Below are 27,959 nucleotides of genomic sequence, written 5' to 3'. Positions count from 1 at the left end.
GCTGGGGATCAAACCAGGGTTGTAGTTGAAACAGTGGCATGCAATGCAAGTGCCTGACCTCTTGTACTATCTCTCTGGCCCCTGCAGGCTGGTATTTCAGGCTGGGGTTGGCTGGACACTTCTAGTCCCTTTGAATTGACTCACATTTGGAGCGGTGAGGGATCCTGTGGTTGATTCAGGATGGTCGGGTCAGGCTAGTTTAGGCACAACATTCTCATGACGGAGGCAGGGCGCCAAGCTAGAGCAGTCCCAATTATAGGCAAACTTTTCTAGCTCCTGCTGGCCTATATTTCGTAACGATCCGATTGGCCAAACTCCCTGGACTGAGCCCAGTCAGAGAGGGAGGGCCCAGCCAGTCCCCGTGGCAAAGCTTGTGGGCATAGCTTGTGAGGGGCTGTTTTTGCAATCTGGCATAGGGGTCAATGTTATATTTGCTTCTGGAAAATATTCTGCAAGTATTTTGTCTTTCGCAGTGTTCTAGAATACCGTTCCAGCACTGGGATTGACTGATCTCTGAAAAAGACTCTCTTGGGAAGTCATCTGACCATCTTTCCTAGGGCAGTCCTCTGTAATCTTCACTACTCTATGAAAGGTCATCTGTTTAAAGTTTCTACTTTCGGGGCCCTGAGTGATAGTACAGCAGGTAGGGCGCATGCCTTGCACTCAACTGACCCAGGTTTGATCCAAAGCATCCCGTATGGTCTCCAGAGCCCTGCCAGGATTCCTGCATGCAGAGCCAGAATAATCCCTGAGCATCACAGGGTGTGGCCCTAAAACTAAATAAAGTTTCCACTTCCTCTGGAGAAATTTTTTTGAGTGCGTGTGGGGGGCCACTCTGCAGTGCACTCCAGGCTCACTACTACGGGGTTCAGCAGACCATATGGGGTGCCACGGATCAAACCTGGGTCAGTCACACGTAAGGTAAGCACACTACCTGCTGTACTGTGGCTTCCAGCCCCTACCAGAGAAATTTTAACATTTTCCCAAGGTCATTGCCAATCTCACTTAGATTTTCAAATTTAGTTGTAGAGTCGTGCAAAATAGTCCTTTAGAGATTATTTTTGTCTATTTTTGCTTTCTCCCTTTCACTTGATTAACTACTGGATTTTGACTTTATCAAATAACTAAATACTTTTTCTATTGTTTTTATGTTTTCCTGACTAAATGTATGATGTCATCCTCATTACTTCCCCTATCTTTGGCAATTATTTTCCTTGGCTTTTTTAAGTTGTGCATTTAATCTATTTAACTTTCATCCCTTTAGCTTTTTTTTTTTTGGCTTTTTGGGTCACACCCGGTGATGCACAGGGGTTACTCCTGGCTTTGCACTCAGGAATCACTCCTGGCGGTGCTCAGGGTACCATATGGGATGCTGGGAATTGCAAGGCAAACACCCTACCCGCTGTACTACCACTCCAGCCCCCATCCCTTTAGCTTTAATCAATGCTACGTATTTTATTTTTCTTTTGCATCATGGGGGGACCCCACCCAGGGCCCCACACATGCAAGGCAAATGCTCCCTAGCCTTATACGACAGAATTTTTAAAGCAGTACTTCACATATCATTGCTTTACTACCGGGGTCCACTGCCAATTGCTTTTTCTTTTCTTTAACTTTTATATTTCTCCTTGACCCCAAGATATTTTCAAAGAAAGTCTTTCTCTAAGACATTGAATGGATAGTGGCGTGCTGCTAGGATGACTGAGCACAGTGGGACAAAGCATCTTTGGAGGTAGTCTCTGAGCACTGCTTGGGAGCTTCCCCATCCCCAGCAAATGCTGCTAAATCCTGAGAGCCAGAAATGTGCTCAGTGGCAAAGTGAATAACTTGCATGCACAAGACTTAGGTCCAATCCCTGGCACGCACAAGTACATACACCACACACACACACACACACACACACACACACACACACACAGGTTTTAGGTTTCCTTTTTTTAAATTTTATTGTGATTTTCTCATTTAATGTGATTAGAAACTATTTCAATTTTTGTGAAAAAGTATTGGGGCTTTCTTTGTGACAGAATAAGAGGTCAGATTTGGTGAGTGAGAGGTGTAACAGGTATATTTCTGTTAAGGTACAAAGTTCAATACAGATTTAGAAGACTTCATAGATCCTGCTGGAATGGTAAGAGTAAAAGAATACCATTTCAAAGGGGCAGCTTTAGGAGTCTGCCACACCAGAACACACTCCTGATGCTCTATGGGGGCAGGGGTGATGATGAGGACTGGCTTAAGTGGCTTAACCTATTTTTTGGTCCTGGAAAGCCCGTGGCTTGGGGTGGGCTGGGGGAGGGGCATGATATAAAATCTCCTTGGGAAGAAAAAACCTAAGTCCTGTCCATTTCCTTCTGCATCTTGGACTGCTGCGGTTGGGAGGAGTCATCCCCTCCAACTCCTGGCTTCTTATTCCATCCCTCCGTCAGTCTTGCCTTTCAAAGGGAGGACTCAGGCTCACTGAGATGAACCGGCTTTTCCCGCTCATTTCCCAAACTCCTTCCCTTTCACTTCCGGCTACTTGGATGACGCAGGCCTCACACCCATTGGCAGCTTTCGCCAAGATGGCTGAGAACAGGGGACTTTAGTTTTACTGGAGTCCCAGGTAACAGAGGGTCTGTGGCAGAAGAAAACTTCGGAGGATTATGCAAGAGGCAGGTCACAGATGACTTTCCCTGGAGACTTTTCACAGTGATTTGGGTCAAGCATGTAGCTGGAGGGGTGAAGAGAAAGTAATGGCAGGAAGAGAAGTTGTGAAGGAAGAACCAGTATCGTCTGGTGACTGATCGATCAGAGCCGAGGTAGGGTTCTTGAATGAATGGCTTGTGAGTTCCATAAAAAAGGAACCTGAGGAGGAGGCTGGCAAGGAGAGGTGAGATTAGTGGGGAGCGAGGTGCCCCTGTGAGAATACAGGAAGGCTTCAACACAAGTTTGGGCAGGAGACAAAGGTCTGACGAGGCTGGCACTGAAGGAGTAGTTAAGGCCCAGGAATAGATAAAATCATTCACCACCGAAGCATAGGATGGAGAGGCAGATGAGGACAGAGAACTTGGCAGCCAGCAACAGTGAAGGAGTAGAGACAGATGGAGCAAAAGAAAAAATTGATGTGGAGAAAGAATGAAAGATTGGGACAGTGAGACGGGTGGAAAAACACAGAACGTGGCTATTAAAAAGGAAAGAGGAGGGGGCTGGGTATAGTGGGTAGGGCACTTGTGCACGCAGTCAACCCGGGTTTGATCCCCGGCATTCCATATGGTCCCCCGAACCCACCAGGATTGATTCCTGATTGCAGAGCTAGTAGTAACCCCTGAGCACTGCCAGGTGTGGTCCAAAAACAAAACCATACAGTAAAAGGAAGAGAAGAGGAGGGATCAGAGAGAGATAGTACAGCAGGTAGGGTGCATGCCTTGCGCACAGATGACTGGGGTTCGATTCCCAGCACCATATATGGGCACCAAAGCATTGACAGGAATGATTCCTGAGTGAGAGCCAGGAGAAACTCCTGAGCATAGCTGGGTGTGAATACCGCCCCCCACACACACAAGGATTACATACACACACACACACACACATGAGAGGATTGGGCTGGGTCATGGATATGACTGAACCATGGGGCACATGTCTTACAGCTGAGGTCCTGGGTTCAATTTCTGCCACTATGGTCAAAAAGAAAAAAAAATACACCCAGAACAAAAACAATACCAGGGCTAGGGAGAGGGCATAGGAGTTGGAGTAAAAGCCTTGTATGATTCTGATCCCTGTTCAATTCCTGGTACCACATGTCCCTCACCCCCACCCACCGCCCCAGCCTTGCCAGGTGTGACCCTGGTGGTCCCTGACACTGCAGGGCTGGAGCAACACCACATCCTCAGGTCCTAGCACTGAGTCTCAGCTGTGTTGGCTGAGTATTGCTAGGAGTAGCCTCCCAGGCCCCCTAAGGATCATATGGGAGGCACCAGGTAATGTGGGGAAACAGAGCGATGATTCCATTGCCCGGGCACATAACTAGCATGCAGAAGGCTTGGGTTTAATATCTGGCACCAACATGGTCCCCAGAATTTATACTGACATTTTAGGATTAGGGAAAGGGTTATGGTACTTCTAAACATTCTTCAATGGCTGGATAGTCATCTAGGACAAAGATTCATCCTGGCTAAAATAGCAAGCGTACGGAAATTGAAAACCTCGTATTTGCTTGCCTTGCATGTGCAAGGTTCTGGGTTTAATCCCTGACTACCTCCTCAATCCCCGCCCCAACACACACACACACACACACACACACACACACACACACACACACAAAGAGAACTAAATGGGCTTAGCACATGCTCTGTATGTGTTGAAACCTGGGTTTGTTTGGTCTCTGGCACTGACTGCAAGATCCCCTGAGCAACCACCGGGAGTGACCTGAGCAGAGAGCAGGAGTAGACCAGCACTGCTGGGTGTGGGTCCCCAAAACAAACAGAAAAAAAAAAACACTTGGGCATGGGGCCGGAGCAATAGTACAGCAGGGAGGGTGTTGGCCTTGCATGTGGCTGGTCTGGGTTCAATCCCCAGTATCCCATATGTTCCTCTGAGCATTGCCAGGAGTAATTCCTGAGTGCAGAGCCAGGAGTAACCTCTGAGCATCATTAGGTGTGACCCACAAACAAAAACGAAAACTGAAACACCTGTGTTTGGTCAAACCACCAAACAAAAGGACAACAGAGATAGACGAGTGAAAAGGTTAAGGGCATCACCAGGATAGGTGTGAGCTGCATGGAAAGTGGCACAGTGCAACTGTTAGGGGGCTGAAGGGTCTTCCAATGGTCTGGTTCACCCAGGAGTAAGACAGCCTGTGTGTGCCACTACATGTAGCAAGGAAACAGGAAGCACAGCCCAAGGGGTGAGAAGGGTATTATACCAGGTGGGCACGGGGAGGAAGGGTCCATGTGGAGAGTCAGATACCCAAAAGAAGCATGAAAGATGGGATGAGAATGGGGTGGAGTGAAGGTGGGAGGGGATAAGAGAAAAAACAGGGAGTAGGCAGGGAAGGGCTGGTGTGCAGAGCAGCACATGGGAGGCCTGAGTTTGAGCCCCAAGTGGGGAGTAGACCCTGAGCACAACTGGTATGGTTCAAAAAAACAGAACGGGGGGCGGCGAGCAATAGTATGACAGGTAGGGTGTTTGCCTTGCACACGGACGACCCGGGTTCTATCCCCGGCATCCCATATGGTCCCTCAGCACTGCCAGGAGTAATTCCTGAGTGCAGAGCCAGGGGTAACACCTATGCATCACCGGGTGTGACCCAAAAAGCAAAAAACAAACAAAACAAACAAGAAAACCAGAATGGAATGAAAAAGAAATGGGAGTAGAAAGCACTTGAGAGCTGAAAGGAGGGAGGAAAGTTATGGAGGAGGCTGGGGTAGAAGGGAGCACGAAGAGGATGGAAGGGCCGCATCAGGGGAAGGCATCTCTTCCGCCCTGCTGACTGAGGCCCTGTGTTAAAATTTCGTGTTTTCATTTGAAAGGGAAAAAGTCACCAGTGTGACTGGAAGGATCCTGACTCAGCTATATCCCGTCTCCAGGAGTCAGAGTGGGTAACCCAGGAGCATCCGCTGCACGTCAGATTCTGGGAGCTGAGAAAAGGCGGTGTCCCAAGGCTCCCAGACAGGAGATGGAAAAAGCTGCCCGGGGGACAGAGAGAGGATCCCTGTGACCCAGGGCCACGCGGTCTGCGGGGTTCACTTGGGAGGCCTTTCCGTCTGCGGCAGGATGGTCCGCTCCAGCTTGGCGTAGCGCGGGAGAAGGGCGTCATACACCTGGAGGGACCAAGAAGGCAGCTCAGATGCAGGGGAGAAGGTGACTCTCGGGTCTCTGTGTGGCTTGCGACAGTAAAATTCTGTCTCCCAGGACTCCAGGGCAATTTGGAGAAATTATATATAATCTCCCAATGCTTTCTCTACTCTGGAGAGGAGTCCATGTCTGTCTGTCTGTCTGTCTGTCTATCTCTTTCTCTCTCTCTCTTTCTCTCTCTCTGTCTCTCTGTCTCTCTCTCTTTCTGTCTCTCTGCCTCTCTCTCTCACACTCACACACACATTTCTCTAAGTAAATTTCTTTCAATAAAACTATTTTTGCTTCAAAAAACAAATTCTGTCTTCCATTTACTTGTACTTTTTTGTTTTTATTTTCCAGGGCAAACAGAAGCATTAATTCTTGAAAGAGGAAATGCTAACAAGTTCTCAAGTCTATAGTTTAATGTTTTGGGGCTTGTTGTTATCATTTTGGGGTTTTTTGTTTGTTTTAGGTTTTGGGATGTTTTGTTTGTTTTCTTTTTGTTTTGTTTTAGACCTATACCAGAGGGTGCTCAGGATTTACTCCTGTGCTCAGGAATCACTCCTGGCAGTGTTTGAGGGACCTTACAGGGTCCCTGGAATCAAATAGCTGGGACGTGCAAGGCAAGTGCCCTACCGGCTAGAGTATCTCTCCAGCCCTAGGTAAAAGATTTTTTTTTTCCTTTAAACTCCAAATTTAAGAAAAAGGGTGTGGGGGGAGGGGGTTGGGGAGGAGAACACCAGAGAGATAATATAGTGAGCAAGGCAGTAAAGCATTTGCCTTGCACATGACTGACCCTCTTTCTAATTCTATTTCCTTGACAGTAACAAACAGACAAATGAAAAGCAGGATTTGCCTTGGACTTAGTTGGGAACACCAAATCTAAAGCACCACGGAAAACTCAGCTTTAAGTAAAACCAACAGAACCTAGTTGGCTTTCGTAGCACAAACACTAGACACAGAGGCTGGGGGTCTCTCACCTGAGCGGCCCCTGGGGCTGGGGTGACGGCTAATTTGGGACTCGGGGCTGACTTCACCACTTCCGAGAAGGGCACGTGGGTTCCCGCTGCGAGGCCTAGAAAGGATGGGAAAATGCTCATTTCGTTAGATCGGTGCTGGGGCAAATAAGGGCTTAGCTGGAAATAGCATTTCTCTCTGGGGTGATAAAATGCTCTAAAAGTGGACTATGGGGATAGTTATACAACACAGTAAAACCAGACATTCGGAATGGGCGATTTTTCCATCATCACCATGGTGCCTCGACACAGAGAAAGAAGAAGGATGCTCAGACCGCCTCCCTCCTGCAGGTCTGGGGGGCTTGTTCTATCAGGGAACACCGCACCCCGATATCCAACAGAGGCAGGCCGCCCTCCCCGCTTCCCTCACCAGGTCCCCTTCTCCCCATGGCTTCCACCTCCCAGAATGACCCCGCTGAGTGTGATCTGTCCCCAGGCACAGGCAAGGAGAAGAGAGTCTAAACAAGGTCGAGGTGTCCCCCTCAGTTTGGAAAGGGATGTGCAAGGCCTTAGCTCAGGCTCTGGTTGGGCAGGGATAAAGCAGAGCAGCAGCTCAGAACCTCTGATAGGTAAAAGGTACCAGAAGGGGAAAATTTTAAAAAAGACACATAATATAGGCCAGTGGTGGGTCCCACAGCAGCCCTTGGAGCTACCCCCGCCCCCACCTGGGAAAGTAAATATGTTTCCCTTCCCCACCCCACCCCCCACCTCTTTTTGTTAAGCTAGTAAGCTGGGATCCCAGACAAGCAGAGATGTCAGGATTGGACACCAAGAATTTGATCTCATGGCCACATGCTTGTAAGACAACCACTGTAAGTCCCTGGGCTACTCCTCCAGGCCAGAAAAGGGCTCTGAAATTGAACCCTTGGGGCTGGAGCGATAGCACAGTGGGCAGGGTGTTTACCTTGCATACGGATGACCCGGATTTGATTCCCAGCATCCCATATGGTCCCCCAAGCACTGCCAGGGGTAATTCCTGAGTGCAGAGCAGGAGTAACCCCCGTGCATTGCCGGGTGTGAACCAAAAACAAAAAAAGAAAAAAGAAAAAAAGAAACTGAACCCTCCCCCAAGGAAACATTCTTTTTTTTGAGGGGAGAGAGGAAGTTAGGTCACACCTGGCTCAGGGGTTACTCCTGGCTCTGCACTCAGGAATTTCTCCTGGCAGTTCTCAGGGGAACATATGGGATGCTGGGGATCGAACCCGGGTTGGCCTCCAGCAAGGCAAATGTCTTACTCTCTGTACTTTTGCTCCGCCACCCGCCCCCATCCCCACCCCAAGGGAATGTTCTTTCCCAGAGCAAAACAAAGACTGGACACAGGAGGCTTCAGAAAATAAGGCCAAATCCCCCAGAAAGAACTGTTTTTAAAAATCCCAAACAACAGTTTCCAAAATTTCAATGGTGAACAAAGAAATAGAGTCTGGTGGTGGGGAGTTTTCAGAGCAGAAAGTGAAAATAATAAACTCACAAGGAAGAGCAAACAGATGCAAAGTTTCATCAAAAATAAAACTATTGGGGGCCAGAAAGATAGTACAGCGGGTAGAGCAGTTGCCTTGCACATGGCCAACTGGGATCCGATCCCAAAGCACCACCAGGAATGATTCCTGAATACAGAGCCAAGAGTAACCCCTGCGCATTATGGGTGTGCTCCCCATCTCAAAAAAAAAAATAAACCCTTCTGATAGCAAAGCAGAAGTTAAACAGAAAAGTGCAGAGAATGGAACGTCCAGAGGGACCAGACATCCAGAATGGCTGGAGACCAGGGCAAAGGGCCTTGCAAGCAGACCTGAACCCGAGTAGCAGCGCCCCTAGTGGCAGGGACAGACCTTTGCTAAGGGCAGTTTTCAGTCGGGCCGCCACGAGAGCCCTGGCCGCAGGGAGCTGTCCAGGGTCCTGGACCACTGGGGCTGGAAGCTCTTCCCTCTCAGCTCCAGCAGAGAAGGTGACTGTGGACTTCACTCCCCTTTCCAGCCCCGCCCCTGCACTTGCAGCTGCATTTTCCCAGCTCCCTGGTGGTTCTCAAAGTGCTAAACACCAGCACTGGTCCATGGACTGGGGACTGGAAACCACTGGTCCAGATCCATGTCCAGATGCCCTCAGCTGCTCTATCATTTCCCTGTGCTTTTGAGGGGGAGCAGATGCTGATGAGATGGTGTTCAGTGACAATCCTCTTTCCCACTTTCTGCAGAAGGGCTGGAGTTGGTTCTCAGTGCTGAGAGGCAGGACAAGATTCCCAGGCACCCTCCTCAGCCCAGCTGATGCCCAAGCCCTTCCAGAAGGCATCTGACTACCTACCGTGGAATGCCTGGTATGCAGAGCCCACGCAGGCCGAGTTGGCCGTGTCCATGACGTACACGGGGGCGCCAAACACATCTGCCAGCACCTGGGGAGGACACAGGAGGGTCAGTAGTGACAGCGAGTGCTCCCCAGGGCTAACACGGGCATTTGGTGATGCGTTTGCAGATTCACTTTCCTAGTTTGTCTTCTGTTCCGCCTCTACTGCTTTAGGGGGTAGTTCACTTGACCGGGTCACCCTGGTGATGATAGGGGCAAGGAGGACCTGGGGGATGCCTCGAGGGGAGGACCCAATCTTTCCTTCCTGCACTGCTGAACCGTTTCCTCAAAGACCAGGTGGGAGATGTAGGGAGGCTGTTGGGTAAATAGCCAAGGTGGGGGACAGATGAGTATCAGACTAATACTAACAAAATCCAAACAGGGCTGGGGACAGTTCAGAGATCAGAAGACCATGCCTTGAGTACAAAAGCCCTGGGTCTGAATCCTGGCACTTGCACTGTCCCCTGAGCACCGTTGGGTTTCATCCATCCCCATCCCCAACAAAAACAAGTTTAGACAAAGCAAAATGAACAAGAGAATATTTATAGGAATAAAAAGAAAATGCTCTATTTAGGGGCTCCAAAATTTTAAAAAATTTCATGAATGTCGGATGGAGTGCCTGCACTCAGGAGCCTAGCAGGACATCTGCACATCAACTGACACCCATGTGAACTCCCTCCGCTGGGCCTGAGTCCCTCCTTCCCTGAAGCAGGGGACTGGTTTTTAGTGGCACACAGCTACAGAGCTGGGAGCGATAGCACAGCGGGTAGGGCGTTTGCCTTGCACACGGCCAACCAGGGTTCAATTCCCAGCATCCCATATGGTCCCCTGAGCACTGCCAGGAGTAATTCCTGAGTGCACAAGCCAGGTGTAACCCCTGTGCATTGCCAGGTGTGACCCAAAAAGCCAAAAAAAAAAGTATCACTAAACGGAGGCTTCACACAATTTTTACTTCTCCCCAGGGCTGTCAGCTGGCCCCTCACCCCAAGGTGGAGTCCAGTCTATGGGATAATGCTGTGATTCCAAGGACCCCAATGGGGCAGAGTTGAAGCCCACATCAGTTCAAATAACCTCCTAACTTATTCTTCCTCCACTGCCCTGTTGCCTCCCTTCTCCAAGAACACCCTTCAACAGATTCAACAAATCACTGAGGGAAGAAGTACATTTTCAGGGTTCTGCTTTGAGAGACTCTGACCAGAGATAACAGGCATATCATACAGTTCAACAGCTGAAACAGTTACTCCAACAGTGATGGCAACCAGGGCTTCTTCCAAAACATGCTCAGGATCCCCAGTGAGACACAGTCAGTTGCTGGTTAATGAATGTCAGACCTGGTTGTGGTTTTTTTTTTTTAATGAAGGGGATGCAGAACAGTGACAAATCTGGTCTTATAAGAGAAATGGCAGGGAGAAGATGTCTCCATGCACAGGGACCACAAGAGGGTGGGTGTGAGCAGGCAGGAGTTGGGTAATGTGGAAGGACAGCACTTTTCCTGCAGGAAAGATGGAACCTACCTGCTTCCCTGGTGTGCTGGTTTCCAGGGGCAGGATGAGCCTAGCCCTGCACATGCAGGGATTGGGGGCAGGGGGAGAGGCGGATGTGCCCCTTCCTGCAGTGCAGTGGCTGTGCTGCAGATGCAACTTACCTGGAGGATATCTCTGTTGTGAGAGGCGCCCCCAGTGGCCAGTATCTTTGTTTTGGGCACTTGGAGGAAAAAAAAGAAAGAATGAGCATAACAGCCTCCTTCACCCAGATCCCCCATCTTCCAGTATGTAGGCGTCACACCCACCAACTGCCCCCGGCGCCATGTAATCCTATCAACAGCCAAGACCCAGAGGCTATAAAACCCTGCTTCCGGAACCATGGCTGCGAATGGCTGCACAATATCTTATTTTCTAGGTCTTACTCTGGAGAACCTGGCGGGCTATCAAAAGTATCCTGCTCACACGGCAGAGTCTGGCAAAACTCCCCGTGGCGTATTCAATATGTCAAAAACCAGCAACAATGATGGGTCTCATTCTTCTGACCCTGAAAGAGCCTCGAATGTGGCACTTTTTAAAATCTCAGGGCTAGGAAGGAGACATTACTGGGGCCTGCTCAAAGCAATGGATAAACAACAGGATGACAGTGACAGTGAGCATAATAATCCTCACAAGGCAGAAAGTGCTGCTTTCCAGAGCCCTTAGGCCATTCTGGAGTGGCTGAATTGGGCCAACACTGCCCCCTGTCACCTCGAGATATATATACATATATATATATATATATATATATATATATATATATACACTCAACCATTAAAACATATTAGTAATCTCTTATCGAAGGGCTTAATGGCCCCTGGGTGAAACACAACAATCTTCACACACTCTCCTCTAAGGAAAGTTGTTTGGAGCATTTTCAGCTGTTTATTCATAACAAACAATACAAAATAAATTATTTTGATTCTTCTTTGGGGCAGGGGTTGGGATTAGGGATGGAAACATTCAAAATATGGTGGTGGGAAGGTGTATGGTGATGGAATTGATGTTCAAATATCAAATGTAATAAAATATTGTGAACTACTTTATAAAAATAAAATTAAATTTAAAAAAAAGAAAAGAAATTTTACTTAAAAATTAATACCACTGTCCCCTGCTCCCCCAGACTGGGGGATAGATCCAGAGGGGGCCCCATCCACAAGGTGTGCTGTTGGGAGGTCACTGCTCAGCCTTACAGTCTTTCTACCCCTCAGTCTTCACTCATATGCAAGACCTCACAAGGAACCAAGAATAGAAGGCTTCCTCATCTTGATAAAATGCAAAATTTACTACAACCAACCAAATTCTCACCCTGCCACGTCACCTCCTTGGTTCTATTATCGGGGTCATTGGTTTATCTTTTTTTTTTCCTTCTACATGTTCACCAATTTTCTTTTTTTGCTTTTTGGGTCACACCCAGCGATGCACAGGGGTTATTCCTGGCTCTGCACTCAGGAATTACTCCTGGCGGCGCTCAGGGGACCATATGGGTTGCTGAGAATCGAACTCAGGTCGGCCGCGTGCAAGGCAAACGCCCTACCCGCTGTGCTATTGCTCCAGCCCCGTTCACCAATTTTCTATCCTCCAACATATTGCTAGTACTTGTCTTTTCCCTTCTGATTTATTTTGCTTCATATAATTCCCTTGTGCTGCTTCTCTTTTGTGCTGAGTGGCAATTATCAGGGACACTCTGGAACTAGAAAATAGGAGGGGAAGAAAGGAGAGAAGAGAGGAGACAGGATATCTGCTAGAACATAATTAAGAAATGGGATAGAAAACTCTACATGTCAATTTTTAAAATTATGCATTTTAGTAGCTATGGTGAAATTTTATTTATTTTGGGGTGCTTGAGGGGGCACTTACCTGGCTATGTTCAGGGCTTACTCCTGACTCTGTGCTCAGGGGACCATATGTGGTGCTGGGGATCAAAGTGAGGTAAGCAAACACCTTAACTTCTGTACTATCTTTCTGACCCAATGCATTGAAATTTTAAGGGTGATTACTTGAAAAGGAAGTAGGTCCTTTAGGCTCAGGTGTCAAGACTGGAAATGCTGGGTACAGTGCAACAGCAAAGCGGTTTGGGCGTTGCCTTGCACTTAGTTGACCTGGATTCAAGCCCTGGCACCCCATGGGGTCCCCTAAACACTGCGAGGAGTGATTCCTGAGCAGCACAGAGCTAGGGGTAACCAGTGAGCACAGTCAGGTGTGACCCTATCCTACCCCCCAAAAAAGAAGGAGGAGGAGGATATCGAGAATATGGAGGAAGAGGAGGAGGAGGAGGAGGAGGCAGAGGAGAGGGAGGGAGAGGAGAAGAAGAAGAGAAGGAAAAGGAGGATGTGGATGAGGACGAGGAGGAGGAGGAGGAGAAGAAGGAGAAGGAGAAGTAGAAGGAGAAGAAGATGAAGAAAGAAAGAAGAAGAAGAAGAAGAAGAAGAAGAAGAAGAAGAAGAAGAAGAGGAAGAGGAGGAGGAGGAGGAGGATGACGACGAGGATGAGGAGGAGGAAGAGAGGAGGAGGAAGAGGAGCAGAAAGTGGAACAGGGGGTGAGGAAGAGGAGAAGGAGGAAGAAAAGGTGGAGGAGAAGGAGGAGAAGAAGGAGGAACAAGAGGATAAACGCAGACAGATATAACTCAGTGGATGAGACTGAGCCAGCAGGCCCATCTGATTGGCAAAAATGCAAAAAAAATCCAACCATGGCAAGCCTTGTTAAGAGAAACAGAGATGATATAGAGAAAAGTCACACAAGGACATTTAGGAGATCAAGCATTGCAGTATTGCTCCAAACACTGACCTAGAAAGACAAAATGTATTCCACAGAAGATGGGATAAGTTGACAGAATCACAGGATGGAATACTATGACTAAACTATAGCCAGTTAACAGCGACTCACTTAACACGAGCTCACATGAGTGCATTCATGAACAGCACTGAGCTAAAAAAGAAAGTCCGTCCATGCCATCAGGACATTCAGAAACAGGTAAAGTAAGCAACATAAATTGACAAAAGCATGCATTGTTGGCAAAGCCAACACCAAAGTCAGGACAGAAATGCTCTCTGGGGAAATAGGCATGCAAGTGAAGGGGTAACCAGGTTAGTGCTAAGGTTCTGACTGTCTTGATAAAGGGGTGGGGGGCTGAATAGACAATACAAGGATTGAGATTCTTGCCTTGCACATAATCAACCCCTATTTGATCCTCAGCATCACATGGTCCCCTGATCGATGTGTCCACCAAACCCAAAATAAAATTTAATAAATTAAAAAATAAAAAAAATTACTTGATGGCTTATTACTCTTGGGACATCCAATATTCTATTCTTCAGGGATGTGATTCATTAATGTTTTATAAGTAACTGTATATCCTATGCCTCATGCATATTTTTCCACAATAAAAAACTAAACTGGGGCCACCCAAGAAGACAGCTCCACGGGGTGGAGCACAGGCTTTATATGCAGGACACCCAGGTTCCAACCCTGGCATTGCATGTCCCCGCAGAACACTAAGCTGGAAGTTACTCTTGAGGGCCACGGGTGTGACCCCCCAAAAAAAACAAATTAAAAAAATCCTCAAATAAGAAATAGCACAGGAACTGATCTTGCATGCGGCTGGTCCTGTTTGACCTCCCTGCACTGTATGTGCACCCCCAAGCACTGCCAGGTCCCTCCTGAGCACAAAGCCAGGAGCAGCCCCCGTCCACATACCTCTGCCTCCAGGTAAACTTCAGTGGAATAACACACATAGATTCAGTATTAGTTAATATGGAATTAGTTTAATATGAATATTAGTTAATATTCAGTATTAGTTAATATGGAAATAGTCAAGAAAGAACGACACTTGAGCTGTACCAACGAATGCTGAATAAACAAAACCCACGGCTTTCTCTTTTTTGTTTTTGTTTGTGAGACACACCCAGCAGTGCCAGGGGTCACCTCCCGGTGGGGTTTGAGGAACAACCATGTGGAGGTGCCGGGAATCGAACCTGGGCTGGCCGATGCAGGAGACCCTGCCAGCTGCATTATCTCTCTGCACTGTAGCACTGTCCTCCCGTTGTCCATCCATTTGCTCAAGCGGGCCCAGTAATGTCTCCATTGTGAGACTTGTTGTTACTGTGTTTGGCATATCGAATACGTCATGAGTAGCTGGCCAGGCTTTGCTGTGCGGGTGAGATACTCTAGGTAGCTTGCCGAGCTCTCCAAGAGAGGCAGAGGAATCGAACTCAGGTTGGCCATGTTGGCTGCGTGCAAGGCAAATGCCCTACCCACTGTGCTATCGCTCCAGCCCATATTATCTCTCTAGCCCATTTTATTTATTTCCTTATGATTTTTTGGATCTAGGGTTTAGGGCTATACCTGTCAGTGCTCTGGGCTTACTTCTGGCTCTGCCCTCAGGGACCAGGGGCCAATATGTGGTGCCAGGGATCAAACCAAGGTTGGCTGCATGCAAAGCCAGAGCCTTACGCACCATACTATGTAAAGCCGTCAAACAGTTGTGAATGTAAACCAGTCTAAAGAAACACTGTGGAATGAGGTGGGACCTTAGTGCTGCCCCATCCAGGAGGGATGGGACGGCTACGAAGTGAGTACAGAGCTGAGGAACATGCCAGGGACAGAGAAAACCACCAAATATATAGCAGCTGTGGGGCTGGAGCCACAGTACAGTAGTCAAGGCATTTGCCTTACATGTGGCTGACCAGAGTTCAATCCCCTGCTTCCCATATGGTCCTCTGAGCCCACCAGGAATGATTCCTGAATGCAGAGCTAGGAGTAATCCCTGGGCAACCCTTTGACGTGGCCCAAAAACAAACCAAAAAACTGTGTAGCCAGCTACATGTGGCCTGGGGTGGGGGCAGGGATCTGAAAATGTCCCTATCAGAGCTCACCCTCCCCAGCCAGTCCCCAGTGACCACTGCCTGACATGAGGATATGGAAGCAGGGGCCAGGCAGGCAAACAGAGCTCTGCAATCTCACTTCTGCGTCATGGGATTCTCTCTCAGTGAGTCATCCCTGGTGATTCTCAGGGCTTACTCCTATCTCTGTGCTGAGGGATTACCTCTGGCAGGGCTCAGGGCACCCTGTGGGGTGTAGGGGAGTGAACCTGAGTTGCATGCAAGGCAAGCGCCCAACCTACTGTACTATCTTTCAGGCCCCCATAATAACATTTTAATTGCCTTTGCAAATCAACCAGGCAAAATGAACTATCTAGGGAAACACATTTCAGCTGGGTCCAGTTGGTGTGAGGATCTGCTGGGACCAAAGCATCAAGAGAAGAAGCATTTCCAGAAACTCTGTATATTTGGGCCAACAGTTAAGAACCCAGAGTCTGCAGCCAACCTGGTTTGGTGCAAAAGCTCTGACAAACTCAAGAAAGCTGCTTGGCATGCCCAGATGGAGTTTCCTGCTCGGCGACATGGGAGCAATGCCAGGAACCTGCACTGCTCTGAACAGGGAGGAATCAGGCAGGGCAAACAGTGGGTGCTCAGAATGTTGCAGCCAGGTCCCAGGGGTGACAAAAGCACCTGCCTTGCAAGCACGATGCTGTGAGTTCTATTCTCAATGTCCCCCACTTGTGCCCAGCCCCATCCCCGCAACGCTCTACAGCTTGGGAGCTCCCCAGGCCATACCAGAGAGTCCCGCGGGGCCAGGATGGTGAACCCCAGAGAGCTCTGCAACCAAACAGGTGTGCGACCCCTGTTCAGTCCAACAAGGCAGGGCAGAGGAAAGGCCGGCAGCTTTCGCCATCAGGATCAAAGCACCTTCATTCAAACCATTAAAACAAGATAGTACCTGCTCGCAACAAAGCACGAGCTGACCAATCCACCCAGGCAGGACCAGGCTGCCACATGCCCATGTGCAACCCCCTTGCTGCAACCTCTAGGTTGCAACTTCCTGGCTGCTTGAAGGAGGAAGGCTTTTTGGGATGTGGAATAATGACCCAGGGCCATAACTGCTCCCGAGCCCAGGGGGACCTCTCTGCTCTGCTCTCCTGGCCCTGGGCTGTCAGGGACAGTCTCTCCATCAAGCACCCCTGCTGAGAGCCAGAGAACCCGTCCCACCAGGCCCCAATCTCAGCACCCCCTGACCCCCATTTCATTTCTCAGGGAACTCTGAAGTCTCTGTGGACTCCCGGGGACCTTTGGCTTCTACTCTAGGTAGCAGGAAGAAACAGAACTAGTCATCACATTTACTGACGTAACATTTTTGCATTATGTGGGCTGGAGCAATAGCACAATAAGTAGGGCATTTTCTTTTGCAAACCACAACACCCAAAAGGAGAGAGAGAACAAAAGGAAATGCCCTGCCACAGAGGCAGGGTGGGATGGGGAGATGGGGGGTGAGAGGGATACTGGGACCCGTGGTGGTGGAAAATGGGCACTGGTGGAGGGATGGGTGTTTGAATATTGTACAATTGAAACCCAAGCACAAAAATTTGTAAATCTACAACTGTATCTCATGGTGTTTCACTAACAAAAATTTTTTTAAAAAATGTAACAAATAAATAAATAAAAGCAGTGAAAACATTTTAAAAAATGAGTAGGACATTTGCTTTGCACGTGGCAGATCTGGGTTCGATCCCTGGCATCCCATATGGTGCCCTGAGACCACTGGAGCGATCCTTGAGTGCAGAGCCAGGAGAAAGGCCTGAGCACCACCGGGTGTGGCCCCCAAACGAACATAAATGAAAAAGCGGTGTCTGGAATTGAGTCTTGGTTGGATCTTTCTGATCTACTGTAAATAGGTTGTTTATCTATTTATTGTTATTATTATTATTATTATTTATTGCACTGCACTCTCACATATATCTTTAAAAGTGGACATCCTCATCCTCAGGGGAAAACTTGACAAATTTTCACCCACGATGAGCCATGAGCCTGAGCACCATCAGCACCCAGGGGCCACCTCCTGCCAGTTAACCTCCTAATGTCCAATAGCGAAGACTTTTGTCTGGTTTAGGATGTGCTGCCCACAGCATCCTGCCATGTGCTGGGCCTGTTTTACTTTCTGTGACGGGGGGATACTCGTCTAGTCAGCTGGCTGTAGTGGAAGCCGGTTCGGTTTCGTTTATGGGCGGGACCACGGGCCTAAATTACGCCTCCAAGAGCCGAGCCTGCCTACTCTCAACCAGAGCTGGATGGTTTCCGGGGAGGGGGCTGTGAGCACAGAGCCACAGGGATTTCAGGAACATGTGAGAATTTCGATTGTCTTCCTGAAATGCGAGATTGCTGGGTAGGTGTAGACACAGCTCTGGTGGATGTTGCTGAACAGGTTTTCCAAAACCCTGTACCGAATGCTTGTTTTTGTAGTTTTCTTTTACTTGGTTGGATTAAAGACATAAAGCACCTATTTCACAAGGGCCAGGGAGACGGCGCCAAGAGCTGGGGCCCAGGCTGTGCCTGTCCACGTCCCAGGTTCCTTCCCTGTCACTGTAAGATCCCCAGAGCACTGTGCTGTGAAGAGACCCCCAAGAGCCGTCAGAGTGGGCCTCGAAACTTCCTCGAAACAAAAAAGCTACTACCTAGAACTTGGGTTGTGCACACAGAGTGTCTCAAGGAGGCTGTCTAGGAAACACGCTACACTTCCAGCATTTTCTACTGTCTATAGTGGGTGACAGCAGCTGCCTCCCCGAGGGCCAAACGCATCTCATAGTCTGGACTCTAAACCAGCAGATACCCTTTTCCCTCCCCCCGAGACCCACCCAATATCTCCAGTTAGAGGAGTTCACAAATCCCCTAAAGCTGCCCATTCATGGTTCAAGTTCTCAGAGGCCCTTCCTCCCCACCTCCCCCCCCACCCATGGTTCCTACAACATGGTCTTCCCTGTCCAAACTGAAAGGCCCGGGATGGTGACTACTCCCCCCCCCACATAGACTGGAGTTTGCCTAAGCTAGAAGGCCAAGTCCAGTGATGGCCCCAGCCTAGACCTGCCCCACTTGCACTGCCCCTGTCCTCCAAGTCCAGCAGGTGAATGTTCAACCTGCCGGTTAGAGCTAAGGGCTATAGAATACACTCCAAGCCCTCCTGGAGATGAGCAGTGAGGCGGAAGAGACGCGCCTATAGTGTGTGGCTACTCATAAGTGGCAGGCAATATGTGTGAGGGGATAGCAGGGGCCCAGTCCAGGCCTCACACGCAGCAGGTAAGGGTCTGACCACTGAACTGCGTATCCTGCCCTCCACTCACTTTCTACCGGGGACCGGATTCTACCCCCTGCTTGATGAGACCCCCATACTGAAGGCCAGGCCTGAAGGCCGGGAAGGGTCTCAAAGCCCTCAGCGACCCTGGCGCCACCCCCAGCCAGGGCTGCCAGCAGCTTCACTTACTGACTCGATAGCCCAGGCCCTCAGCGTGGATCCTCTTGGCCATGAACTGTCCTTCAATCAGGGCACGAATCTCCACCTCCCTGGAGAAGGCTGGGACCTGTTGTTGGGGGGAGGGCACAGAGTGAGTGACACTCTCACGGCACATGTGTGTGTGGGTGTGAGTGTGCACGCAAGTGTTTGTAAGTGCAAGTGTGTGAGTGCGCATGTGAGCAGGTGTGCGGGTGTTTGTGCCCGAGGGTGAGCACACTGGGCGTGCATGTGTGTTTAAGTGGGCATGTGTGTGTGAGTGTGCACATGTGTGTACATTATGTTTAAGAGTGTACATGTGTTTGAATGTGCACGTGTGTTTGTACATCTGAGCACATCTGGTGTGCATGTGTGTATGCATGAGTATGCATGTGTGCATTGTGTTTAAGTGTGCATAGGTGTTAGAACACATCTGGTATGCATGTGTTTAAGTGTGCATTTGAGCATACATGAGGTACATGTGTGTTTGAGTGGGCAGATACATTTAAATGTGCGTGTATGTGCACACAACCGCACATGCAAAAGTATATGTTTATGCAAGTGTCTACGCGTGTCCGTTAACAGTAGCCCGGGTTTGGAATTTGTGACTCAGGCCTCCACAGGAGTGTAAGAGCTCCTGAGTCACAAACATTGCCTGCCACCCACACTCACACAAACATACAAAACCAAACCCTGTGAGGGGACTTCCCTGAGGGAGGCTGCATCAGAGAGCACCTCTCAAGGAGCTAAGGGCTCACATTCTGCTTCTGCCATTCAGCTTGGTGATTCTGAATAAATTATCCGAGTCTCTTTTTGTTTTTTTTGAGGGGTTACACCCAGTAGTGCTCAAGGCTTACTCTGAACTCTGCACTCAGAGATCAAGCCTGGTGGTGCTTGGGGGACTATATAGGGTACCTGGGATTGCACCCAAGGTAAGTGCCCTACCCTCTATACACTGTTCTGGCCCCTGAATGAATTACCTAAGTGTTAAGGCTAGGGATGTGGCTCTTTGGTAGAGCTTGTGCCCTGCAGGTAGAGGACTTGGGTTCACCTCAGTACCAGAAGAAAATAATAATAATAATAATAATAATAAAGCAGCCTTGCTGCGCCTCAGTTTTATTAGTTTGTTTTTAGAGTAAGAGCAATGCCAGGCAGTGCTGGAATTCTGGTTCCTCTGGCCCATCTTCTGTGGATGACAGAAACCAAAAGATTCTGCCTCAAAAGCCTGGAATCCACCCAGCTTCCTGCTCCTCATCCCATGAATGATGCCATCCTTGGCCACAGACTCCCGGGTCAACTCTAACCATGACAAGGACTAGCCAGAATCTCTCAGGTCCAACCCCCAGTGCGGTGACGATTTCGGTGATCTCACAAATCAACTCAAAGCACCAAGAACAGACCTAATCACTCCTGGGGAGAGAAATGGTGAAGGGGGAAAAAAATTGCTACTTTTTTTTTCCCTTTTGGTTTTTGGGGCACATCCTGCTGTGCTCAGGGCTTACTCATGACTTTGCACTCAGGAATCACTCCTGGAGAGGTTTGGAGAACCATATGCTATGCCAGGGTCAGCTGCATGCAAGGCAAGCATTTTACCCTCTTGTATCTCTCCAGTACAAAACAACCACTTATTGGGGCCAGAGCGATAATACAGTGGTAGGGCACTTGACTTGTTCATGGTCTACCCAGGTTAGATCTGCAGCATCCCATATGATTCCCTGAGCACTACTAGGAATATTCCTGAATGCAGAGCTCAGAGTAACCTCTGAGCACCATTGGGTATAACCTCCAAAACAAACAAAAATACTCAAATAATTTAGTCAAAATCACCAAGCTGAACGGCAGAAGCAGGATGTGAGCTCCTTGAGAGGTGGTCTCTGATGCAGATGTGGTTTTAAAAAAAAAAATAAACATCCACTTCTTGGACCTGGAGAGACAGTCTGGTAAGGCAAAATGCTTGCCTTGCATACAGTCAACCAGTACTGATCTTGACAACTACATGTGGTCCCCCAAGCACCACCAGGAGTGATCCTTGGGTCCGGAGTTACAAGTGGCACCAGAACCCCATCAGATGTGACCCCAGGCCCCCAAAATAATGTTTCCAGGCCAACAAGCCCTGGGTTTGCGCTTTCCTCCCCACCCATGCACGTCCTCATGACTTGGGTGAATTATTTCATCTCTCTGGGCCTCTGTTTCTTCATCTGTACAGGGTATTCTAATAACTGGCTTTGCAGTTATTGCTCAGGCAGTAAGTGAGAAGAAGCTGCGGCTGCCAGCACAGTGTTCAATTAAGCAGCACTCAGTACACACGGCAGTGGCAGCAGGGAGCCTGCCGTTCCCCTCGCTTTCCCCGGGAGGAAACTCAGGATGTGGAGCAATGTAGGTCCTGGAGAGTGAGACTCACACAAGCCGGCTCCACGGAGGCCCCAGGGTGCTGGCACTCCTCAGAGAGGAAGGCAGCGGCCCTGGGCACAGTGGGCCCCGGGGCGGGTAGCGTGCACCCTGGAAAGGTTGGCTTTGGCCATGACTGCGGGAATGAGCGGGGCAGCAGAGACTGGTGACGCTCCTATCCACAACTCCCAAATGGAGCCAATGTCACTCCATGCTCAGCAATATGCTTACCTCCTGGTTTGCTGCATTGAATCGGTGACGCCCAATCACTTCAGGGGTGATCTCCATGACATCAAAATAAAAACCTGAAGTGAGACCAATAAGCAATGGAGCACTGAGCTGTATGTGATCAAAAGCAAAAGATGTGAGATGCCCCCTTTCACGTCTTGTCCGTTGGATGAAGGTTTTATATATATATGTGGTTTTTTATTCCTTTATGGGTCATACCTGGCGATGCACAGGGGTTACTCCTGACTCGTGCACTCAGGAATTACTCCTAACAGTGCTCGGGGACCAATGAGATGCTAGGAATGGAACCTGGGTCAACTGCGTGCAAGGCAAATGTCCTACCCGCGGTACTATCGCTCCAGCACCTGAAGGTTATATTTTTATGTAATTTTTTAAATTGTTTTTTTGTTGGTGGTGATGTTGTTTTGGTTTGGGGCCATACCTGTCAATGCTCAGGGCTTATTCCTGGCTCTGTACTCAGGAATTACTCTTGTTGGTGCTCAAGGGACCATATGGGATGCCGGGGATTGATCCTAGGTCAGCCACATGCAAGGCACATGCCTTATCCACTGTACTATGGCTCCAACTCCCTTTTACTTTTATTTATTTAAAAATAAAAAAGTTGAGGGGCTGGAGCCATAGCACAGTGGGTAGGAAGTTTGCCTTGCATGCAGCCAACCCAGGTTCGATTTCCAGCATTCCATATGATCCCCTGAGCACCGCCAGGAGTAATTCCTGAGTGCATGAGCCAGGAGGAACCCCTGTGCATCTCCGAGTGTGACCCAAAAAGCAAAAAAAAAAAACTGAAATAAAATAAAAAATAAAAAGTTGAGTTTTGGGGTTAGAGAGATGGGGGGTGGGGTGCATTTGTTCTTGATAGACTTGGAAAGGGGAAGAGTGAGCTGCCCCCTGTTCCAGTACCCCCACCCCCTCCTACTCCCCAGGGTCTCAGCTCCCAGCTGCTCATCTCCAGCAGGATGGTGGCAGCTGGCAACACCCAGACAACTTCTCTTAGACATCACATGATCAACTCCGTCCTGGGAGCCCAGGTCAGAGGCAGTCACCCGGATAACCCTAAAACGCCAGCACGGGCTGTGTGGGAGCAGTGGGCCTCTTCCCGCTCAGGAGGTGCCCAGGTCCCAGGACTGGCTGGTGTCAGGGGAGCACCAGTGGGGCCGACCCCAGGTCTGCAGCCTTGACTCTGCAGCTGGGATCAGACTCACAGCCCCACTTTACTCGCGTGGGAACCGCACCCAGACAGGGCAACCTGAGGCTTCCCCGCTGCCCTCTGATCCCTGCACAGGCCCCCGCAGCCCCTCCCCCCCCAGCCTGGGCGCCACGCAGCAGCCCACCCAGGTTCCCGCCGTTCCCCATCTCCGTGGACTGTAGCGCCTTAGAGAACTCGCTCCAGGAGCCAGCGGCCGACTCGTCGCGGACCTTCTCTCGCATGAGGGAGCCGTTCTTAAAGCTGCAGAAGGAAGGCCACAAAGTCTTAGTGGTCACTCTCGGGGCTGGCTGACCACCCCGGGGCAGGACCTGCAGCTCAGAGTGGACCACAGAACCCTGCCTGAGGGAGGCCCCAAGGCATGCTCCACCATCAGACCCGCACACATCTCTTCCCCAAACCCCTCCTCGCTCCTCAAAGAAGTTTTGTCAACCCAGTTTTACACTGGGTTCTCGGAAGCCGGGGACGCAGGCCAGGGGTGGCAATGCAACTTTGCATGTGGGTAGCTGGGCCCGCAGGGTCCCCAGAGCACTGCCAGGAGAGAGCACCCCAGGGCCGTACAAAGAAAAAACAAACACACCAGCCTCACACTCTGCATTCAGAGATGCCATGAAGGAGCCCCAGGGAGGGCCGAGTCGGGATCCCGCACGTGGGGGTGCCCGGACGAGGCATGGGTCAGGCCCTGCACCTTCTGCGATGTCCTGTGCTGGGGTGCGGAATGCGCCCCTCCCATACCCCCTTCTCTGACCGCTGTCAAAGCGGGAGGCGCTGACTGCCCTTCCGCATGCTGGGGGTATCCCCAGGAGGACTCCCTCTGAGCACCCCAGGGTGAGTCTCCCCACTATGTGCTCTGGGGTGGCCCCAGGCCAACTGAGGATCCAGGGGTAGTGGTGGGGATGGGGGGGTCAGGGGCCCGAAGCTGGTTTTGGGGGAGCCCGGCCCCACCCTCCCACCTACCACAGGAGTGCCATGTAGTGCTGTGGGGCCACAGGATTGCAGAAGATGTGGCCCTCTAGGGCGGGCGTGGGCTCCTGCAGCCACAGGAAGAGGGTGTCGCTGGTGCCCAGGCTGACCTGGGGAGGACAGAGGCGGGTACTACATCACTGCTCAGCTCCCCTTGCCCTGACCCCTGCTCAGCTGTGGGCCTCAGGTCAGAGGCCACTTCTGGATCAGGAAGACAGACCCTCCCCCCAGAACCGTGCTGCCAGGAGTAACCCCCAACACCTCTGGGTGACTTCCCCCCCCCACTGCAACCACTTCCTGGGGAGACCCTCTGCCCTTTCCCTGCCAGCTCCCCCCAACTCTGCTGGACCCTTGGGGCCAGAGCTGAGAACTGATCCGAGCTGCAGCTCACCGCGGGGTGCCTGGCTCCCCTCCCCCTCCCCCCCGCCCCCGGCCAAAGGACTTCCCACTGGATCCAGGTCATGGCTTGTGTCCTCCTTGACCATCTGAGAGCTCAGTCTTGGGCCTCACGTCTGACCCTCTGCCACTAGGAGCTCCCAAGACTGGCCAGGGCAGCAGAGCTGAGGCATGCAGGCCTGGGGGTTTCCTGTCCCCCCTGCCCCCTGACTGTTTTGGAGAATGGGCAAAACTTCTCTGAGGCAGCGAGGCTGGACTGAGAACTGCAGTACCATCCCCCAGGGCAGAGAGGACAGCCCCCGTGGATGGGGAGAGGTCACCTACCGCAATGTCACCTTCCTCCAGCCTCATACCGGCCAGTGACGCTAAGAATGGGAGACAATTTCTGGTTAGCGGGGGTCACACAGGCGCCTCAAGCAGACCACAGTCACCCCAGGTGGGATCTCAGCCCCCTCCACCCTTCCCTAGCACAAGCCAGGAACAAGGTGAACACAGGGTGGCCAGGGTCCAGGGCTGAGCCCCAGGCACACAGGACTGGGAGAGCTCCTTCCTCAAGGGGACCAAGCTCCCCACCCTCCCCCAGGTGCTCCCGGGAGCACCAAGTCCACAGGTGCTGGTAAAGATTGGGGAGGGGGGCCAGGAGAGAGGGCTGCCCCATCCCAGATGCTCATTCCTCGTGTCTCTTCAGACACGGCACACTGGGGGGCTGCACTCCTGACTGACTATGGTGCTCCCACATCTTTACTTGCAGTGCTCTCCAGGGACCACAACTGCTGGGGTGCGGGGTGGGGGCGGCTTGGAGAAGAATAGGACCACTGGAATCCAGCCCGGGCACCTAGGAGACCCTCAGCCTCAAGCTGCTAAGGCAGGTGCTTTTGGCCACCCTCCTGGGTGTTGCTGTAGTGAAGACGTAATCAATGTGTCACTTAAGGCAGCAGCAAACTGCACACTGATTGCCCTTCAGGGGCTTCCCGCCTGCGGCCAACACCTGTAGCCCAAACATTCACCCAGCGTTCCCCAAGTCCACGAGAAAGCTGCTGCTTTGTCATTCCAGCTCAGGTACACCTAGAAGCTCCCATTTCAGCAGTTAAATAGAAGCCCATTCCTAAAAGACAGTACCATGGGCAGCGTGCTTGTATGCAGCCAACCCCAATCTCATGTCTGGTGCCACAGATGGTCCCCAGGCATCTCCAGGAGTGATTTCTGAGCACAGACCTAGGAGTGAGCCCTGGACACTACCACCGTGCCCCTCCCCCCAACCAAAACCCGAAAAAATGAAGGCTGTTATCCTGTCTGACATTCTTCTAGTGAGTGTAAGAAGATACCTTTATCAGACCAGAGAGAGAGGGGAGAGAGAGAGAGAGAGAGAGAGAGAGAGAGAGAGAGAGAGAGAGCAAGTCACTAACATATAAACAGTTGGTCCATTCAGTGATGAACACAGTGTCTTAAGTTCCATATAGACATTTACTAATTGCTGTGACCCTGTCCCCATTCCTGTCACCCTAGAACTGAGGCTGCTGGTCACCAGACTAGCAAAGCTCTTTGTGCGTTGGAGGCTCGGCCCAATTTGGCGAGAGCCAGGCCAAGTCTGCATGCTTCATGAGACAGGGCTGCCTCCCTCTGACCCCCCAGGTGCTGCCTGTTCCCTCGTGAGATTTCTCTAACAGGACCACCGTGGGGCAGGAACATAGCAGCAGGTACATGGCAGCTCACACAGGGTCCCGGGAGGCTCGGGAGCAGGAAGGCCTGGCCTGCAAGCATGATGCTGCGAGTGGGACTCCTGGTGCTGCCCGGGGGCCCTCCTGCCCTGGTACCAACACACAGCAGCAAATGTGTTAGCACAGCTAAGGGGAGCAGCCCCAGGGAGCAACACTAAGGAGGTGACTCTGCCCACCCCCAACATACGCGCGCACACACACACACACACACACACACACACACACACACATATACACACTACAGCCAGAACATGTGTGAGCACAACAGAGGGTGTACACTTGTGTGGCAGCCTCAGCGAGCATCACACTCAGTCTATTCCCAACCTTAGCAGCAGGGAGGGGAGTTAGAAAGGGAATTTAAAAAAAAAACATCTGGGGCCAAAGCACAGCGGGCAGGGCATCTGCCCAGAGCATCACTGAATGTGTCTCACTCAAACAAACAAACAAACAAAAAGGCAGTTTATGGAGGGGAAGAAGTGCCTTATTTCTGGGGAGCAACCCCACCCCCACCCCATCCCCAAAAGCCCTGAGGTACTCACCTGGGTTGTCCCCAGTAAAGGCCACCACTTTGCAGTCGGGAGAAAACCCATAGCGCCGGACATAGTAGGCAGACACGGCTCCCTGAGAACAGCAAGTACGCACGGTGCAGGCCATGGTGGCCAACTGTGCATGGCCCCCCAGAGCCCGCATGGCCTCTGGCCTCTGGTGCTGAAGGAACCCCAGGGAAGCACCAGGAGTATTTTGGGTTTGGGGTCACTCCCAGCAGTGATCAGGATCTATTCCTGCCTTTGTTCTCAGAGATCACTCCTGGCAGGGCTTGGGGGACCATGTAGAGTGTTGGGGATTGAACCTGGCTGGGCTGAGTGCAGGCTAGACCCACCTGGAGGCAAGTCTGTGGCTTATGGCTGCAGTGGAGGAAATGCTTCCCTCTTAGAGGTGGAAGGCCCTCTGGGGTCTGAGGGCCAAAGGCTGCTTTCTGCACCCTGGGGTAGTCTCAGGAGCTAGGGCTCCCTGTGGGGTGTGATCATTTCTCCAAGCCCTGGGAGAACTTTCCTGCCTCCACTGCCAACGCTCTCCCACTCTGAACATCGACTGCTCTGCCCAGGTGGCCTGCACCAAGGGCCCTGAGGGCGGTGCCCTCTCTCTGCACCTGGTTCCTCTTAGAGGATGGAAGGGCCCGTGTCCGACCTGAATGGGGCACGGCACTGCAAAGAGTGGGTGGATGCTTTTCATATTTCCATGGACCAGACACAGTCTTGGGCCTTTGAATGCATGGACATTTTTTTTCCTGCATGACCCAGGGAGACAGGATAATCCCCATTGTTCCAGAACGATGGGAGACAAGAGGGCACTGAGGCTGAAGACTAAAGCAGCACTCATGGGCAAGCCAGACGGCCAAGAGCCAAGCCCCACATGACCTCAGGGGGCTGCCAGTTCCCTCTGCTCCCAACTGTCTGCCTCAAGCCGAATCTGGTTAAACACCGGTTTATGCCAAACCCTTCCCTTGGGCTGCCTGAATCCTCTGTGGATGTGGAGGCCCCTGTGTACATGAGCGTGTGCTGCCTTGCCTCACCACAGACCCATGGCCCCTCAGTGGAGTGGGGACCTACCACGATGGAGCAGGAGGGCACAGGAGCACCCAGCTTCTCCTCTAAGTGTGGTGCGCAGGCTCTCAGGCATGTCGACGACCAGACTTTCTCCTGTATCTGCAGCAAGTTCATCCCAGAACCTATGGAAGACAATGAAAACAACACACACACACACACACACACACACACACACACACACACACAAAATGAAAACAAAACAGAAGAGCGGCTGAAAGAGCTCTTGTGAAAAGCTCCCCGCCAGCAGGGATGGCTCTCTCCAAGGTTCTGCCCAACGGAGGGGACTCAAGGTCATTGTGGAACCAGCGACAGAGACGCTGAGTTCCCCAGATGGGAGCAAAACTTCAGGTGACACTTTCTTGTGGGCCTGCCTGGCCTCAGGATAGCCCCTGCTCACCCACAGAGGGGGTGCCTGCCCCCCTGAGGGGTGGCCCCT

At 50.9% G+C, this 27,959-nt stretch overlaps 1 protein-coding gene across 2 annotated transcripts in view; it reads right to left on the bottom strand.

The window, feature by feature from the left end:
* Positions 1 to 1,938: 1,938 nt before the first annotated feature.
* Positions 1,939 to 27,959, bottom strand: part of XYLB (xylulokinase) — a 41,021-nt gene continuing 15,000 nt past the window's right edge. For both annotated transcript variants that reach the window (XM_056129394.1, XM_056129395.1), the window contains 11 exons: positions 27,527 to 27,645; positions 26,456 to 26,537; positions 24,523 to 24,563; positions 23,797 to 23,912; positions 22,967 to 23,082; positions 21,618 to 21,691; positions 18,993 to 19,089; positions 10,807 to 10,865; positions 9,123 to 9,210; positions 6,792 to 6,886; positions 1,939 to 5,798 (listed from right to left, as the gene is read on the bottom strand). In XM_056129394.1, coding sequence (XP_055985369.1) covers positions 5,721 to 5,798; positions 6,792 to 6,886; positions 9,123 to 9,210; positions 10,807 to 10,865; positions 18,993 to 19,089; positions 21,618 to 21,691; positions 22,967 to 23,082; positions 23,797 to 23,912; positions 24,523 to 24,563; positions 26,456 to 26,537; positions 27,527 to 27,645 — 965 coding nt within the window. In that variant the 3' untranslated portion in view covers positions 1,939 to 5,720. The remainder of the gene's footprint in view (positions 5,799 to 6,791; positions 6,887 to 9,122; positions 9,211 to 10,806; positions 10,866 to 18,992; positions 19,090 to 21,617; positions 21,692 to 22,966; positions 23,083 to 23,796; positions 23,913 to 24,522; positions 24,564 to 26,455; positions 26,538 to 27,526; positions 27,646 to 27,959) is intronic.

The sequence above is a fragment of the Sorex fumeus genome, unplaced genomic scaffold (assembly GCF_029834395.1).
Source record: "Sorex fumeus unplaced genomic scaffold, SorFum_2.1 ptg000072l, whole genome shotgun sequence".
NCBI classification, from domain to species: domain Eukaryota; kingdom Metazoa; phylum Chordata; class Mammalia; order Eulipotyphla; family Soricidae; genus Sorex; species Sorex fumeus.
Note: the sequence above shows the minus strand (reverse complement) of the source record. Positions and strands in the feature narration are given on the sequence as shown.